This window comes from Osmia lignaria, chromosome 5 (assembly GCF_051020975.1).
Source record: "Osmia lignaria lignaria isolate PbOS001 chromosome 5, iyOsmLign1, whole genome shotgun sequence".
NCBI classification, from domain to species: Eukaryota; Metazoa; Arthropoda; class Insecta; order Hymenoptera; family Megachilidae; genus Osmia; species Osmia lignaria.
In genome coordinates, this window is record NC_135036.1 from 10,682,955 (window position 1) to 10,698,106 (window position 15,152).

Genomic DNA, 15,152 nt, shown 5'->3' on the forward strand with positions numbered 1-15,152 from the left:
CAGAAGAAATTCGTTATTACTCGAAATTATTCCCCGACACGGAGTGTGGACAATGAACGAAGCTATTCCGTTGGAAAGATGTAAAGATGCGTAATTATAAAGATCATTTAGGATGTAGAGGAAAAATCGAAGGAACGTCGGTTAGAACGGTGATCGCATCGCGGTTAAAAAGCGAATGAAAGGAGGGCGTTTCGTTGCTGGCCTTGATGATTTTTATAAAAATGCGAAAAGTGAGAGAGGTATATTAGGTGATAGAAAAAAAAAAAAAAAAAAAAAATAGAAAAAGAAAAGAAATAAATGATCGATCGGCATGGTTATGTATCCGGCGAAGTTCCGCAGGCACCGAGGGAACACCTTCGTCATTCGTACGTACGAGAGTATAGTAGGGACGCAAATATGCTGTGTTGTAATACACCGTTTCTTAATATTTTGTTTCGTTTAAAAAAGCCATCACCGCACGTGCCAAAGACCAAGATTCAACGTACTCAGCTGCGGCAACTTCATGATCCTTTCCAAACCGTTGGTACTTATCCTGGTGCATCCGTAAAGATCGATGCATTTCAAATGCTTCATACTCTCGGCGATCGAGTACAATCCTTTGTCCGTTAATCTGCTGCACTGACCGATATTCAACGTTTCCAAATCGTGTAACGTTTTGGCGATCTTGCATATACCCTCGTCGCTGATCTGACACGCGGACAACGAGAGGGATTTCAAATTGAACAGTCCTTGGGAGATGTGGACGAGGGCTTGATCACCGATTTTGTCGCAGAACGAAACGTCCAACGAGGATATCCTGCTGCCACCTTCCGCGAGATAAGCCATACCGATGTCCGAGATATTGTCGCAAGAACGAAGATTCAATTCTCGTAGACTGGACATCTTGGCCAAGTGTTTGACGCCTGAATCGGTGATGCATACGCAAAAGGAAAGATTGATAGACTTGAGGGTGGCGAGACCGATGGATATGTGCCTGAGTGCCTCGTCGCTAAGTCGTTGACAGTCCTGAAGGCTTAAATGTTCCAACGCGAAGTTACCACCGGCTGCTTCCCTATTGACACCGGCTAAATGGGCGATACCCAAATCAGATACCTGCCAACAGCTCCGTAAGTCGAGTCTCTTTAATTTTTTCAAATTCCACGCTATACACAAGAGTCCGTTATTAGTTATATTGCAGCAACCGCCGAGCTCTAAATGTTCGAGATTCTTTAAATACTGCACTATCCTACCGAGTGAAATGTCCGATACTTGTTTGCACAATGATAAATTCAGTTCCGTTAGGGTCGAGTACTCCTGGCAAAAAGCGTTGATCAAACCCGCGTCGGTAATGTTGTAGCAACCGGAAAGATTTAACGCTTCCAAGTTTGGCACACCTTTTAGAACGTCGCCGAGACCACGTCGCAGGGATAACACCTGAACCCTTTTCACTCCTCTTCTCACGAGACTGGCAAACAACGCCGGCGCTTGCTTTCTTAAATGTAACCTCGCCTCGACCCCACGCCAGACGGACCGGTAATACGCCGCGTCCCTCCACGCGGTGCACACTTGTGCCGCCCGTCCTTTGTCCCTGACCTCGAGGTAACTAAAAATTAACGCCAATATTTCGGGATAGAGGGAAGAAATGTGGGTGCTCGCTGTGACAGCACCGCGAGCCACTTGAGGTTGTTGCCTCGACGAAATGCCGCCTTGAGCGTACGCCGGCACGCTCGTTGCACCGCTTGTATAATGCGGCGTATTACTCGAATTATAAAGGATCGCTTGACTTTGAGACGTTGGAATCGCTAGGTGCGGCTGGTGCAATTGATAATAGTGTCCCGAACGATGAAGCAACGTTGTACCGCGGCTTGGCGTTAATGCCGGAAGTTCCGTCATCAACAGCTGACTTTCCTCCATATTGCCTGAATATATGTACACACACACACGCATGCATGCACGCACGCATATACAACACGCGTTTCTTAAAAACCTCTTCTCCTCTTCTTCTTCTTCTTCTTCTTCTTTGCTCTTCACGTTACTTTGTATTCCCTTCTTTCTCCATCTACTTGTCCTCCTCTCTTCTTTTCTCTTCTTTTTATTATAATCCTTCTTCTTCTTCTTCTTCTTCTTCTTCTTCTTCTTTTGTTGCCGTTACTTTTTCACCTTTTTTTTCTTTGTTATTCAAAGCGAACTTAATACTGGTGTACAGTATACTCCACCGTACGAATGTTAATTCGAATCGAATATTTCTCGTTCAACTTGTTTCTGCATCGTGCGCGTCGATGGTTTTGATAAAATGTATCATCGATGATCGATTTGCGAGCAACCAAACGAAAAAGAGAAAGTTTATGGATTGTTTTGTTTCGCGACTTTTAATCCCACGCGGGTCTTACCACTCACGAAACATCGTGTCGCACATGTAACACACTAGCGTATCTTTTTTAATTCCTATTTCCCTTCTTCCAATACGCGTGTGTAGCTTTCTCTGTCACTCTTGGCTTCGTTCTCTGTGTACCTCTTACTCGCTCACTCACTTGCTCACTTCCTCGCTCTCTCCCCCACGCGACCACCTTCAACCTCCCTCACACCGCCCTTCTCTTCTTCTTCTCTTTCTATATATGCATAAATACGTGTATGTATTCATCTACAGTACAGTACATACACACACGCGCGCACATGCGCGCGTGTGTGCTTTGTGTGTTCGTTCTGTAGGTTATGTAGTATACTTTTTTCTTTTTCTCCGCTATTTGTTGCCCCACCTCTTTCTCTCACTATCTTGATCTTTCTCTCGCACACTGAAATCAATTTCTTCTCTGCTACCGTTCCTCTCTACCACACTAATCACTTCTTTTCAGACGCGATACGAATATATAAACGGATACTCGCACGCGCAACGTTCTTCGAAGACGAACGACCAAAAACGGACAAATTGTGTCAAGCACCAACTTGTACCTTTTCCATGCGTGTGTATCGTGTTATCTTCCTCGTATTCACCCTCTCAACGGTTAAATGTGTCATGGAATCACTCGAGCAACTGGCTTCGAAACGACACATCGCCAAAACGTGGACCGGTGCGCTGCCAGTCGCAAACTGTTGTTCCATTTGCCTAAAGTCAGATGTCGTGTCGTCGTTCTGTAACACAGGCAAAGTAAACTTCGTCCTAGCGGATCACCGATTGGTTGACAACGCTCGAGTTCATGTCACGTGACTATGTCGGCGAATATCGATTCGGGTTGCGCTGCGGCGGCATTTTTAAGTTTTCGTTGAGAGGTGGGGGTACGGCATTGTATACTCCGAACCACGTTGCGATTACCACTGTTCCTTCAATTTTCTCCTGTTTCATTTTTTACTTCTTTTATCCATATCCATTTAAATTCATCGATCTCTTCTTCATCTTTTCTTCTCGTTCATTACAATTTTCTTACATACCTTTTAACACTGCCAGTTATATTCTCGATAAAAGACCATTCAAGAAAAAAATAATCCCTCTTGAACTCTTAAAAACACTTACGTGTATCTTTCTATGTAATGCACATTACGCATGTAAATTTTAATCATTCAAATTATAGTATTACTGCTCTACAAGTTCGTATCGATCGATGTCATATAACATAAAATATAGTTTCTTTAAGAAACAAAAAAGAAGGCATTTGGTCTTGCGGTATGGTAATGTTTTATTTGAAATAAATCCATACATACATACGTTTGTAGCACATGAAAATCTTAAATTTATATTCTACTTCATCGTTAATCGGTTAAAGTAAAACATGAAAAATAAAGTTGCAAAGTACTAAAAAATATGTATCAAGCATCCATACAAAAATCATTTATTCATTTTATTATGAAACTATCGTTTAAATATAAAAAGATTCAGTTAATTAATAAACTGTTAGCTATAATTATAACATGTAAAATATGAAATAATTCGATTAAAATTGGAAAGTAAAAGGAGAATAGGTAACAAGTAACTTAAAAGAAATATGAAATATGTATGTGTACGCGTAAAGTTCTATTTATTTATATCTTAAAAGTATATAATAATTCATATTACAATGTTATAACTGTATAACAGTAAACAATATTGAATATGCTTGATTGAAATACTTGTGACATGCCACTAAAACTGGCAAGTAGAATATTTACACATTATAGGATGCCGCTTCATTGTCTCGTTCAAAAGATATGTTATTCTGACCAAAAAATACAACATCAATTACAATAATTCATTGGGTGTTGTTCCTGACGGTATTACAGCGGCAGCTGGATAGATATCCTAACTATTATCACAGATGGAAAAAGACATTTATTGTATTATTATATATAGTTATGTTAACCACATTATATTTATCACCAAACATGATAAATTATTACATATTCATGTGTTCGTCTTTCCTGTGTTACAAAGCTTTTTATCTCAATTGCTAGTAATTTTTCACCTCTGAATTGTTACATTATAAAAACACTAGTACCTTTCAATGATTTCATATTCTCAATATTATTGGTAATCAAATGTTTCTAAGTAACAAATTATGTCATAATTTTATTATAAAAATATATCATAAGTTAAACCATATCGTAAACGTTACAATTTCCACATACGTTTCAATTTTACAAAACTATTATAGTACACATATATTCGTACTAAAAAACAAATCTACTAATTATAAAATATCTCAATTTCATACTGTTCGTTATTTTACTAGTAATACAATAAAAAAGCAACAGCTTTACTTAAGTTAAATTGACAATGCTTATATTAATGCAATGTAATCGTTTTTGTGCCAATTACAAAGCTTGCCTCTGTCATACCGTAAACACTTTTCGCTGCTCGATTTAATTTAATGTTTCTTTTAAAGCCAGTTAAAAAGCGTCATCAAACTGCAGGAACCTTGCACATTAAAATATGCTAAGAATTATCTCAACCTGCTGATAATATTGATCGCCTTCGTTTTGTTAAATATTAAATGTTAATGTATTAACAATATTGGACTCATATTATGGTAACTCATTAAGAAAAATTTATCCATAATCATCAAAGTCTCACGCATGTAATATTTTTATTTTCCTTTTGTTGAAAAAATTTCGATTAAGCTTTGTACAATGTATATGTTTTTTTTTTTTTTCATCTTTTGCTTTATACCATTTTTCTTTAGAAATAATCGTATGCGATGCAAAATATGAACAAGAAGCAGCTATATAATTTCATGTCTTTTTCTTTCTTGTGCTTATTGTTTGCAAGTTGTACAATATAAATAGGCCTTTATATTTGTAACGCCACATCAGAATATGCAGCATGTTAAAAAGTGTGCTGCTTACAAAGATACTCTCACTAAATGAACACTACACACTTATAACATTTGCATCCTATGTATATTGAACGTTACTAGCATCAAAGTATATGTCTATGAGAATACAATCTTCGATGTTATAATTTAGATACAAAACTCAATAGCTTTAAAAAACATCATTGTTACATTATGTGACCATTTTGTGGCTAGTGCATGCTCTCTGTTTCCTTTTTCACCTTTATCTCTGTTACTGTATTAAATGATATTAAGAACAGATTACATGCTTGTACAATCCTGTTAACAACATCTCTTTTTATGCTGTTTTGTGCTTTTTCTCAGATTGACTGTTTCACTGGTTTGTATAGCTTGCCGTTCCTTCCTTTCTTTTTTAGTTCTTAATACTTGCCGTGTTATAGCCATAAACATCTAAACAGAAAAAATTAATACAAAAATTAGAATAAATAAAATAGAGGCAGTAGTGATTAATGGTAGATACTCCTAACTGATTGTGAGTATTACAATACTTTTTAAACCTATTACCATAAAAAAAAATTACTCACTTCTTGAACATTAATGTTGTCTTTAGCAGAAGTTTCAAATAACTGAATTCCCATTTGATTAGCAAATCTTTGCGCATCTTCTGTTAATACCACCTTTTCGTTAGGTGAATCATTCTTATTTCCTACAAGTACCCTGTTGACCACATCACAATTTTGTTCAATTTCGTGTAACCATCTTTTAACATTAGCAAAGGAATCACCACTGGTCACATCATAAACAACTATAACACCGTGTGTTCCCCTGTAGTAAGTTGAAGTTATTGTCCGAAATCTTTCTTGCCCAGCTGTATCCCAAATTTGCAGCTTTACTCTCTCACCATCTACATCCACTGTTTGTATCTTAAAATCCACTCCTATCGTTGTTATATAACTGCCATTAAAAGTATTGTCAGCAAATCGTAGGAGCAGTGAACTTTTGCCTACACCTTAAACAACAAATGAAACAAAAATGATCCCTATAATCCAGATATATGCAAACAAAATAAATGTCAAGGTATATAAAAAGTATTTTATATAATATAATTATAAATACTGTATAGAAATTTTAAACTTGGACTGAAAGAAAAAACTTGTAAACTTGACATTTTCATTATGTTTTTCATAATGGAAAAGCTATAGATAGTTGTAAAAAGATTTATAGTTTTCATTGATGTCATTCAAAAGACCACTTTCTATTAACTCCAGTTATGTTAAATTTGTATTGTCTGTTGTTGTTTAAAACCTAAATGACATATTAATATCTTTTTACAAAAATTCTATCTTTTTGTTGTACATAATTATACACATAATTATATATATCTTGACTGTTCCATACATTCGATAAGATAAAAATTTAGATACTCACCACTATCTCCTATTATTAGAAGCTTAAATAAATGATCATATTCCCGGGCCATTTTGACATGTATGATGTGCAAGTTTATCAAACGTTTCCTCTCGAAAACAGTTCGAAATATAGTCGATACATTCACTGTATCGCAAATTATTTGAATTATCCGAGAACAAATGCAAAAAATGGAATATCTGACTTGGTGCAAATTGCGACAAGGCTTGCGGCTTGTCCGAAGTAAAAGGCTTCGGTATCAAATAAGCGCCATGTTTATTTGCCGCGATATCACAATTCATTATCACTACAGAGAAAAAAAATTATGTTCGTTAACCATGGTAGCTGTTTCCTACCAATTCGTAATAATTGGACAGTTTCATTTACTTTATAGACTGTGTACTTTCATATAATAATAATTATTTGTACGTTTCTGATAAAGGCCATTAGTCAAAAAGGGATGGATCTTTAAAAAATGTAATTGTTCAAAATATTGATTATTTCATAGAATAAATTTAAAAATTAAGCTTTCTCATTTCAGTTTAATCGAATAACATATGGTAATACATTATTACAGATAACTAATGGAATAAAACACTAGACATATATGAAAATAAGTATTTTCTCCCAGTTTACACAATCAAGAATAAGTAGGTATTTCATTCCCTACTTCGTTATTTTACATCAAACCGATGCTTCATATATTCCACGTGATGTGGAAAGTCTAGTATGCATACTTAACATAAAGAAACTACAATGTAAATTTATTTATATATAATACTAATTTAAATCAAGGAAATAGATAATAATAAATGGTAAAGGAGTTTCTAAAGGTGAATAAAATGCTGGGCATTTATTTGTTCACAGAATATATTCTTTCGCATAGACAATATTTAATGTAATGTTTTAAGTATGTAAAAATATATGTACGAATGTATGTGTCTGTGATTATCATGAGATATCGCCTTAAAAATTACATCGTGCGCATTGAAAATTCAATAATCGTTCCTACGTTGTATTAGTTTATATAGCTCTCCATGAAGGGTTTGACGACATTCAAAGGCTTCGTTATGAAACCTTCATTTGGCAAAAGTTGTAGTGCTTGCTAATTGCAAAATTAATTATTTTTAAAAACTAATTGTCGGTAAGTCGGTAACAACTCGACTATTGCGCCATCTATACGAAAACGGCGGAAACTACTCAACAAGTTACCGATTAATTCTCCAGCACGTGGCGCTCTCTAGTGGAAAACGACGCAAATTACTTGCCAATTTATCGACTGATCTTCCGGCTGTTAACTCCATGCATCCCTGTTTATAATATGTGCGAAGCTGTTTTGTGGTTACAAATAATGAGCTAATAAATTGCAACTATACTTACAAGAATTAATGAAAGATGATACGATTATTATGAACAAATATAGTTCAAACAGTAGTTACAGTATAAGAATACAAGTTACCAAACGGAAATTGTTATTAAAATAAAGATAACCAAAAGAAGTAAGTTCATAACATTTCTATTTAAATTTGTAACAGTTTTAGAATTCAGGATTTTAAATAAGCGTGGATTAAATTAAACCTAATATAATAAGCATTTGTACATAAATGAATGTATTTTATACAATTACTTGAATGATGATCATAACCTATCTTATATTAACCTATTAAATTTTAAGCTATTTGATTATGTGAACTGCATCAAGTATATGTAAAAAAATCATTTTGATGAATATATATTCTTTTAAGAATATAAACAAATGAAATAATTGCTATTTAAGTATTACAATTTCATATTACTATACTTCATATTTTATTACAGAGTTTTAAGTAATTTATTAATTTTGAATAATCATAAATAAGATAATGTCAGGACCAATGGTATTGTGCCAGTTATGGATGGGTGGTGTAAGTAAAGATTATTAATTGTGTATAAGAATATAATATAAAACTATCATTACAATATACAGAAAATTATTACGAAAAGGATGATATAAGCTCCTTATATTTTGTAATTAAAATAAAGCATATATTTTGTTTCAGCTAGAACCATATATGACAGAAAGTTTTATAATGAATGCTTTTCATAAAATGGGAGAACAACCTCAAACAGTGAAAGTAATGAGAAATCGTTATACGGGTGAACCAGCAGGTTATTGTTTTGTTCATTTTCCAACCGATGAAATGGCTCTTGATGCTATGCACAAATTAAATGGGAAAGTGATTCCTGGTTCTAATCCAGTAAGGATTTGTAAAGCTTTAAATATTTTATTTGAAAATTTATATTGTTTTGTATTTATATTATACTATATTTCTGTATATTTACACTAAAATATAGAATGTATTTATTTGTTAATTTACTGTGAGTGACGAGATGTCTCGTATTTTGCTAATGGAATATTATTCGTTGCAATCAAATATATATATTAACTGCGTTATAAATTTATTATTCTATTTAGTTGTTACTTTGTCAAGTTAATAAAATTTCACAATTTACATAAAACAGAAGAATTCCGAAACAAATGCGTCGATCACTATGACAATTGCACGAGTAGAACGCCATATGCAATCAGTTACGTGACGTTTTTCAGTTCTTATTTGCATGTTCCAGGCTGTAAGATTTCGATTAAATCATGCCAGTACGACGGGAAAGCCAGCAGCAGAAAGAGAATTTAGTATATGGGTTGGAGATTTATCAACAGATGTAGACGACTATTCTTTATACAGAGCGTTTGCTGCCAAATATAATTCGATTAGAACGGCAAAAGTAATTTTAGACAGTTCTGGATTTAGTAAAGGATATGGTTTTGTTAGATTTGCTAATGAGGAAGAACAGAAAAATAGTTTAGTCACTATGAATGGATACAGAGGATTGGGAACGAAATCATTAAAAATTTGTAATGCTGTTCCAAGACCTTGGAATAAAATAGCAGGGTATAATATAAATATGTATATTTTAATGTTTATGAGGATCACAAATTATTATCTAAGTTTATTAATTGATATTTTCTACTTTGTAGATCTACACCTCCGCAGTCGTCATCCGAATATACACCATCAAATATGAATTCGGATGCGTATAATTACTATGATACATCATCATACTGGAATAGTTATAGCGCATGGCAACAAGGTTATTATGAAAGCGAACCCACATCAGATGGGTATAACAGTTATGTATCAGATCAGAAACCTGAAGAAGATGAATTAGAATTGATTGGTAAAAAACAAATTAGATAATCTTTTAAATTGTTTAGTTTTCTAAACGAACAATGAATCTTTTTTTTTGCAGAACATTCAGTCCCCATAGATATAGATAAACTTAATAGAGAAACAATAGAACAAGACTACAATTTATGGGATGCGTTGGAAAGTTCAAAATGGATTCCGTGTGACACTTTAGAATTATGCTATTAAAAATTGTGTATATTTTAGTATTTATGTATTTTTACTGATAGCTACTACGTACACTAATTTTTTCGCGAATATTTTATTTCAGTCTAAGAATATAATCGATTCTTGTTAGTATCGAAATAGTATAACTCTCATAGTAGTCAAATTGTTGAAGTAAAAATTATCACTGATTCGCTTTAAACAAATATACAAATATGTACAAACACGTATATAAAGTATATGAATACTTAAACAAAATCACTATTCTTTATAAAAAATTAACATGATTATTAAATAAGTATCTTAACTGAAAGATTTAGTATAAAGTTTAATAACTAAGTTGCATTTTTATATTAAAACAAACATAAGTTAGCACTTAAAAAAAGAACGGTTCTGATCGCATATAAATTTGAATATTTGTTAATATTTTTAAATCAGTTACTCACATTCTGTTTTTACCGCAACCGATTCCGCGTCTGACAATTTAGTTGTTACTGTGGCTAGTAGTTCTGGCGATAAATTTATAGGCGTAATATTAGATTCTTCGAGATTTTCAGAATTAACATTTGAGCTAACCATGTAAACTTGTAAAACATTTTTACCAGGTTCTTCTGGCGATTCTTTTGACAGAATTACTAAAGATCCTGGTTCTACATTACCAATACTTGGTATGACTGTTTTAATAGAATCAGCATATTGGGTTTCTGAATTAAAGTTAGCGTTATCGGAAGTTAAATTTTTTGATACTTCGGTATTATCGTCTAATGGCTCTGTAATTTCATAACTATTAGAACAGTTATTAGATCTTTCACTGTCAAGTGTATTTATATCGGGCCCCTGTAGTTTTTTTACTTTCGGTATCCTTCCAGATCGTGTTGGTCTCACACGATAAATTTCTGTATCACTATCAACATCACTAAATACACTTAATGTTTCTTTATCATCATTTGTTTCACTTGATGACTTATCCTCCCGTAGTCTTTTACATCCCTTTTTATTTCGTTTATTTAAAGTTTCTTGGCACGGATCACTTTCTTTTGTATTCTCCGCGTTTTGCATTACATCTGAACAATCTGAATTTTCTTCATTGTCTGATGCATCCATTTCTCCAATACTGGATGCCACAATCCCTAAAAATAGGAATTGTAAGTTTAAAATAATTAAAAGTATTCATTAACTGAACATATTTACCATGTATTTGAAAAAATATACTTACTAATTCTTCGCCTTTTATGAAATTTCATATTCTGTTTATCTTTTGATCTTTGTTGTTTCCGTTTTTCGAATAAATTAAGATGTTCTTTCGCTGAATCTTCAAAGGTAGCTGTTGATAAATAATTAAACTTATTAAATTAATCAAGAAACGAACTGTTTAGTACTTTAAATACTACATAATATATTATTTACATTTACCTAATGATTTTTCCAACATGTCAGTATCAAACTCTTGATGATATGCAAGTGCTTTTTCAACTAAATTTCGATTTACTTTTTCTTCTTTCTTAAATTTTACTTTCATTTCTTGTCTTGTTCTATTTGGGAAAAGGCTTTGCATCAACGAAAAATCTGTACCGACTGTATTTAATGCTTTATAAAATTTTAAGGTCTCCCATTTTGGCCAATCTTTACTCTTTTGACGCTTTTTATAAAACCCGCTTCCGTTATTTTCATCATCAACAATAGCTTCTTTTCCCAATACTTCTCTACTCTTTTTTGCATCTGTTTGTTCTATAACAAGGCTTTGTTCATCTATTATTAATTGACCGTTTGGTCCAACTTTCACTTGAGGTACAGGCATTGCAGATGATGGATCATCCTCATTTTCTTCTTCTTGACATTCATCAGGCCTGTAATAACAAGTTATTATAATTTAGTTTACATCAAATTAAAACTGTAGCATTTCCCAAGTATTATCACTTAAGATACATACTGATATTCTATTACTTTTCTTGGTGCTGCTCCTGATTCTTTAGATTTTTTCATAGGATTAGTAACAGGATTGTAATATATCAAATCATACATTGTAAGTTTGCTTCTATCTGGTGTTTTATTTTCATGTTTCAAATGAAATTCTCTTCTAGCCTCTGCTAATTTTCTTGCAGATTCTGAAACTAACATACGTCTCTTCTGACCCATCTTAGATTTTATTAAGTTATTCTTGGTGTTATTAACAACAGTATCTTTAGAAGGTTGTGATGATTGAAGTGAATCATTTTTTGTATTATTGGCAAGAGTACAAGTTGCTCTTCTACTATCATCTTCAGATTCACTCGCGCTTGCTCCACTTCCTTGTATACTATTTCTTCTTACTCTACCACCGCTATCTAGTTTAGGAGTTGGTCTCATGAAACCCAAACGATTTTGCGTTGATTTTATAGGGGAAGCTAAAAAATTACAAAATGTTTTTAATCACTGTTACGTCCGGATTATTTTTAATAATCCGACTGTGGCTAATATCTATTTCTATTAATACAAGTTAAGCTTCCTTGGGACAATTGCCCGTTGAAACTACGTATTGGAAATATATAGAAATTCAAAACCGTTAAGGTTAAGGAGAGGTATCATAACATCCTTCGCCGAGCGGTTAATCAGTGCGACGCACAGAACAAAGAAAATGCGATTTTTGTTTTACTTCATAGGCGAAATACCTCTCATACCCGTAGAGCATGCGTCGGCCGGTCCTTCCACGGGAGAATGAGTACAATAAAGCATGAGAGTGATCCGATTTGAATGATATGAAACGATCTGAATGAGAATGAAAAGCGAGGTTTGCGTGACAACCACTGGGAATTTGAAAACGTCGACGGGGTTAATAAACACGTATTGTTGCAATAAAATCTGTCAAGCGGTTTCAAGGAATATTCTACAATAAATTCATAGAATGTTAACATTCAATATACGTGAATTTGCGTTAAAATACGAACGAAATGCTCCCATAATTAATTAGATTGCCGTATCCCTCATCACGCAAGCCGTAAAACGCGAATAACGGATAAAACATCGATCATTGAATGCGTCGAACGAATTAATAACAAAAGGATAGCGTTAATAAAATGTTTTATCGATACCAGAGTATCGTTTACAAAGGTCTCGTACCCTGATTTGCCAAATGATGTTCCCATTTTGGGGTACCGATCGCGGGTCGAACCCTGAGACACGATCGCTTGACGCGAAGTACACAATTCACGTTATGTATCATTTGTTGTAAAGGGCTATGCCCGTATATATATTAGATAAATAAATAAATTAATACTCTAATTTTTTTAAATATTTTGTACGTCGCGCGACGTAACATCACATTATGGTAATATACTAGAGAACTGATTATACCTACTAATTTGTGTTGCATTTGAAATTTCTAATGACTGTATAATCTCTTTCTTTGGTTCATCCAAACTTTGTATAAAATTATCTTTAGGTTCATTATCTTGATTAGCATGCAAAGATTCATTTTTTGTATGTTCCACCACTAAATCTTCTTGTGCTTGGTTTTCTTGGAGACTATTATCTATTGCCTGTTGAGAAACCACAGGAATGTTCTCAGTTATATCTTTATCTCTTTCATCACTTTCAGTCACATCAATGGTTTCATTAGGTATATCTTGTGTTGTTTTTCTTCTTGCTGGGACTGTAACCATAGCTTTTATACGTGCTCTCTTCATTTTGTTGGATTAACTTTACAACCTTAATGTATTTACACTGAAAAAAATCTCATAACTTACATGTTACATGATAACAATATGACAAAGATTGCTATTTAGTAAAATTATTAGATAATTATCTATTTTTCAGTAAAGTATCATGTACACTTTACTTACCACTTACAATACTTACATGTATCTGAAGTTGATATTATAACGTTCTTAATTATTATAAATCTTCTTCGATATTTAAACATTAATGCTTTGGTTATGAGTATCACTACTAACTCATTGTTGTATTTTTCTTCTTGTGTAACTCGTATCTTTCAAACTATTGGTTTCCTAAACTTTTAACTTGCATTTTCGGTCTTTTCAGATCAAAAACTACAAGATTTGATAATTTTTAACCAACAATTTTTGGTCCTTCAAGACGAAGTTCAACCACTTGGGTTAAACTTGGCGTACTTTGCCAGGGCGCCATATTGTCCAATGAGTGGAGTCGCCGTCTGTTTAACCCTTTTTATATTTTAAATACTTGCGCGAATTACTAGTAATTTTAATTTACTCAACTTGATAGCGCGATTATTTTAAAACGGGATCGAAGAACTATCAAAATAAACGTTTGACAAACTTGTATTTTAAAAAGACCGCCATAAATTAAGGATTTTTCCAATTCGATTTTAGCGCCATCTATACGAAAACGGCTGAAACCACTCGACAAGTAGTTTCCACGATTTCCCGATAGGTGGCGCTAGCGGCGCTGCAGCCGGGGTCCCTGGCACCCCAAGTGGTAGGTCGGTATGTAGAGTCAATTGATGCTTAGGGGTCTCTGGCACCCCGGAGGTAGGTCGGTATGTAGAGTCAACGATGCTTCGGGGTCCCAGACACCCCGAATGCCATAATGTCGGTATAGAGGGAGAGTCAACGATGATTAGGGGTCCCAGACACCCCAGTTTCGGATCAGGTCGTACCCATCACTACCCTGAACAAGTGAGTTTCACGATTTGTTTGTTTTTCGTTCTTATATTTCGCTAGATCCGCTCAAACCCATTACTATTCCGAACAAGTGAGTTTCACGATTTGTTCGTTTTTCGTTCTTATATTTCGCTAGATCCGCTCAAACCCATCACTTTTCCGAACAAGTGAGTTTCGCGATTTGTTCGTTTTTCGTTCTTATATTTCGCTACTTACTTGGGGTCTCTGACACCCCAGATACCATATCGTCGGTATGCAGAATCATCGGGGATTCGGGGTCCTTAGAACCCCAAGACGATACCAGGCGGGTATACAGGGAGCGCTACCGATGCATCGGGGTCCCTGACACCCCAGATGACATAATGTCGGTATGCAAAGAGTGTCACCTGCGCTCCGGGGTCCCTGACACCCCAAGACGATACCAAGTCGGTGTGCAGACAGCGCTACCGATGCATTGGGGTCCCTAACACCCCAGATACCATAATGTCGATATGTAAAGA

General features: G+C 34.3%; 4 protein-coding genes across 11 annotated transcripts; 1 reads left to right on the forward strand and 3 right to left on the reverse strand.

The window, feature by feature from the left end:
- Positions 1 to 251: 251 nt before the first annotated feature.
- Ppa (F-box and leucine rich repeat protein partner of paired) lies at positions 252 to 3,092 on the reverse strand. The gene has a single exon (XM_034325414.2). It carries the CDS (start codon positions 1,924 to 1,926, stop codon positions 451 to 453), a length of 1,476 nt encoding a protein of 491 aa, XP_034181305.1. The 5' UTR covers positions 1,927 to 3,092; the 3' UTR covers positions 252 to 450.
- An 862-nt stretch (positions 3,093 to 3,954) lies between these two features.
- On the reverse strand, positions 3,955 to 7,164 carry Rab35 (RAS oncogene family member Rab35). The gene is made up of 4 exons (XM_034325440.2): positions 7,035 to 7,164; positions 6,669 to 6,954; positions 5,825 to 6,249; positions 3,955 to 5,690 (listed from the first exon to the last, which is right to left on the reverse strand). Exons 2-4 carry the CDS (start codon positions 6,718 to 6,720, stop codon positions 5,562 to 5,564), a joined length of 606 nt encoding a protein of 201 aa, XP_034181331.1. The 5' UTR covers positions 6,721 to 6,954; positions 7,035 to 7,164; the 3' UTR covers positions 3,955 to 5,561.
- A 744-nt stretch (positions 7,165 to 7,908) lies between these two features.
- Positions 7,909 to 10,077, forward strand: Secp43 (tRNA Selenocysteine associated protein). Of its 4 annotated transcripts, none has more exons than XM_034325434.2 (6): positions 7,910 to 8,146; positions 8,466 to 8,551; positions 8,687 to 8,884; positions 9,255 to 9,577; positions 9,664 to 9,863; positions 9,936 to 10,077. In XM_034325434.2, exons 2-6 carry the CDS (start codon positions 8,510 to 8,512, stop codon positions 10,058 to 10,060), a joined length of 888 nt encoding a protein of 295 aa, XP_034181325.1. In that variant the 5' UTR covers positions 7,910 to 8,146; positions 8,466 to 8,509; the 3' UTR covers positions 10,061 to 10,077. The 4 variants fall into 4 exon arrangements, with proteins under 4 accessions (XP_034181327.1, XP_034181329.1, XP_034181325.1 ...); XM_034325435.2 differs by having other exon boundaries at positions 8,691 to 8,884; XM_034325436.2 differs by lacking the exon at positions 8,466 to 8,551 and having other exon boundaries at positions 7,909 to 8,146.
- Bdp1 (transcription factor TFIIIB component B'' homolog Bdp1) lies at positions 9,698 to 14,307 on the reverse strand. 5 transcript variants are annotated; one of them, XM_034325406.2, is made up of 7 exons: positions 13,871 to 14,307; positions 13,371 to 13,735; positions 11,967 to 12,420; positions 11,450 to 11,883; positions 11,253 to 11,360; positions 10,483 to 11,166; positions 9,698 to 9,836 (listed from the first exon to the last, which is right to left on the reverse strand). In XM_034325406.2, the coding sequence occupies exons 2-7, from the start codon at positions 13,696 to 13,698 to the stop codon at positions 9,829 to 9,831; spliced, it is 2,016 nt and encodes a 671-aa protein (XP_034181297.2). In that variant the 5' UTR covers positions 13,699 to 13,735; positions 13,871 to 14,307; the 3' UTR covers positions 9,698 to 9,828. The 5 variants fall into 5 exon arrangements, with proteins under 5 accessions (XP_034181297.2, XP_034181299.2, XP_034181301.2 ...); XM_034325408.2 differs by lacking the exon at positions 9,698 to 9,836 and having other exon boundaries at positions 10,320 to 11,166; positions 13,855 to 14,307; XM_034325410.2 differs by lacking the exons at positions 9,698 to 9,836; positions 13,871 to 14,307 and having other exon boundaries at positions 10,320 to 11,166; positions 13,367 to 13,530.
- Between the last annotated feature and the right edge of the window lie 845 nt (positions 14,308 to 15,152).

Bases quoted from the DNA above. Each gene is read 5' to 3' on its own strand.
- Bdp1 (XM_034325406.2), bottom strand. From the start codon at position 13,698: ATGAAGAGAGCACGTATAAAAGCTATGGTTACAGTCCCAGCAAGAAGA. The intron at 12,421-13,370 runs GTAGGTATAATC...GTAATTTTTTAG, and splicing joins TTCAAATGCAACACAAATTA to CTTCCCCTATAAAATCAACG. The intron at 11,361-11,449 runs GTAAATGTAAAT...ATTTATCAACAG, and splicing joins CATGTTGGAAAAATCATTAG to CTACCTTTGAAGATTCAGCG.
- Secp43 (XM_034325434.2), top strand. From the start codon at position 8,510: ATGTCAGGACCAATGGTATTGTGCCAGTTATGGATGGGTGGT. The intron at 8,885-9,254 runs GTAAGGATTTGT...TGCATGTTCCAG, and splicing joins TGATTCCTGGTTCTAATCCA to GCTGTAAGATTTCGATTAAA. The intron at 9,864-9,935 runs GTAAAAAACAAA...TTTTTTTTGCAG, and splicing joins AGATGAATTAGAATTGATTG to AACATTCAGTCCCCATAGAT.
- Ppa (XM_034325414.2), bottom strand. From the start codon at position 1,926: ATGCGTGTGTGTGTGTACATATATTCAGGCAATATGGAGGAAAGTCAG.
- Rab35 (XM_034325440.2), bottom strand. From the start codon at position 6,720: ATGGCCCGGGAATATGATCATTTATTTAAGCTTCTAATAATAGGAGAT. The intron at 6,250-6,668 runs GTGAGTATCTAA...TTGTTGTTTAAG, and splicing joins TCTAATAATAGGAGATAGTG to GTGTAGGCAAAAGTTCACTG. The intron at 5,691-5,824 runs GTGAGTAATTTT...TTTTCTGTTTAG, and splicing joins ACAACATTAATGTTCAAGAA to ATGTTTATGGCTATAACACG.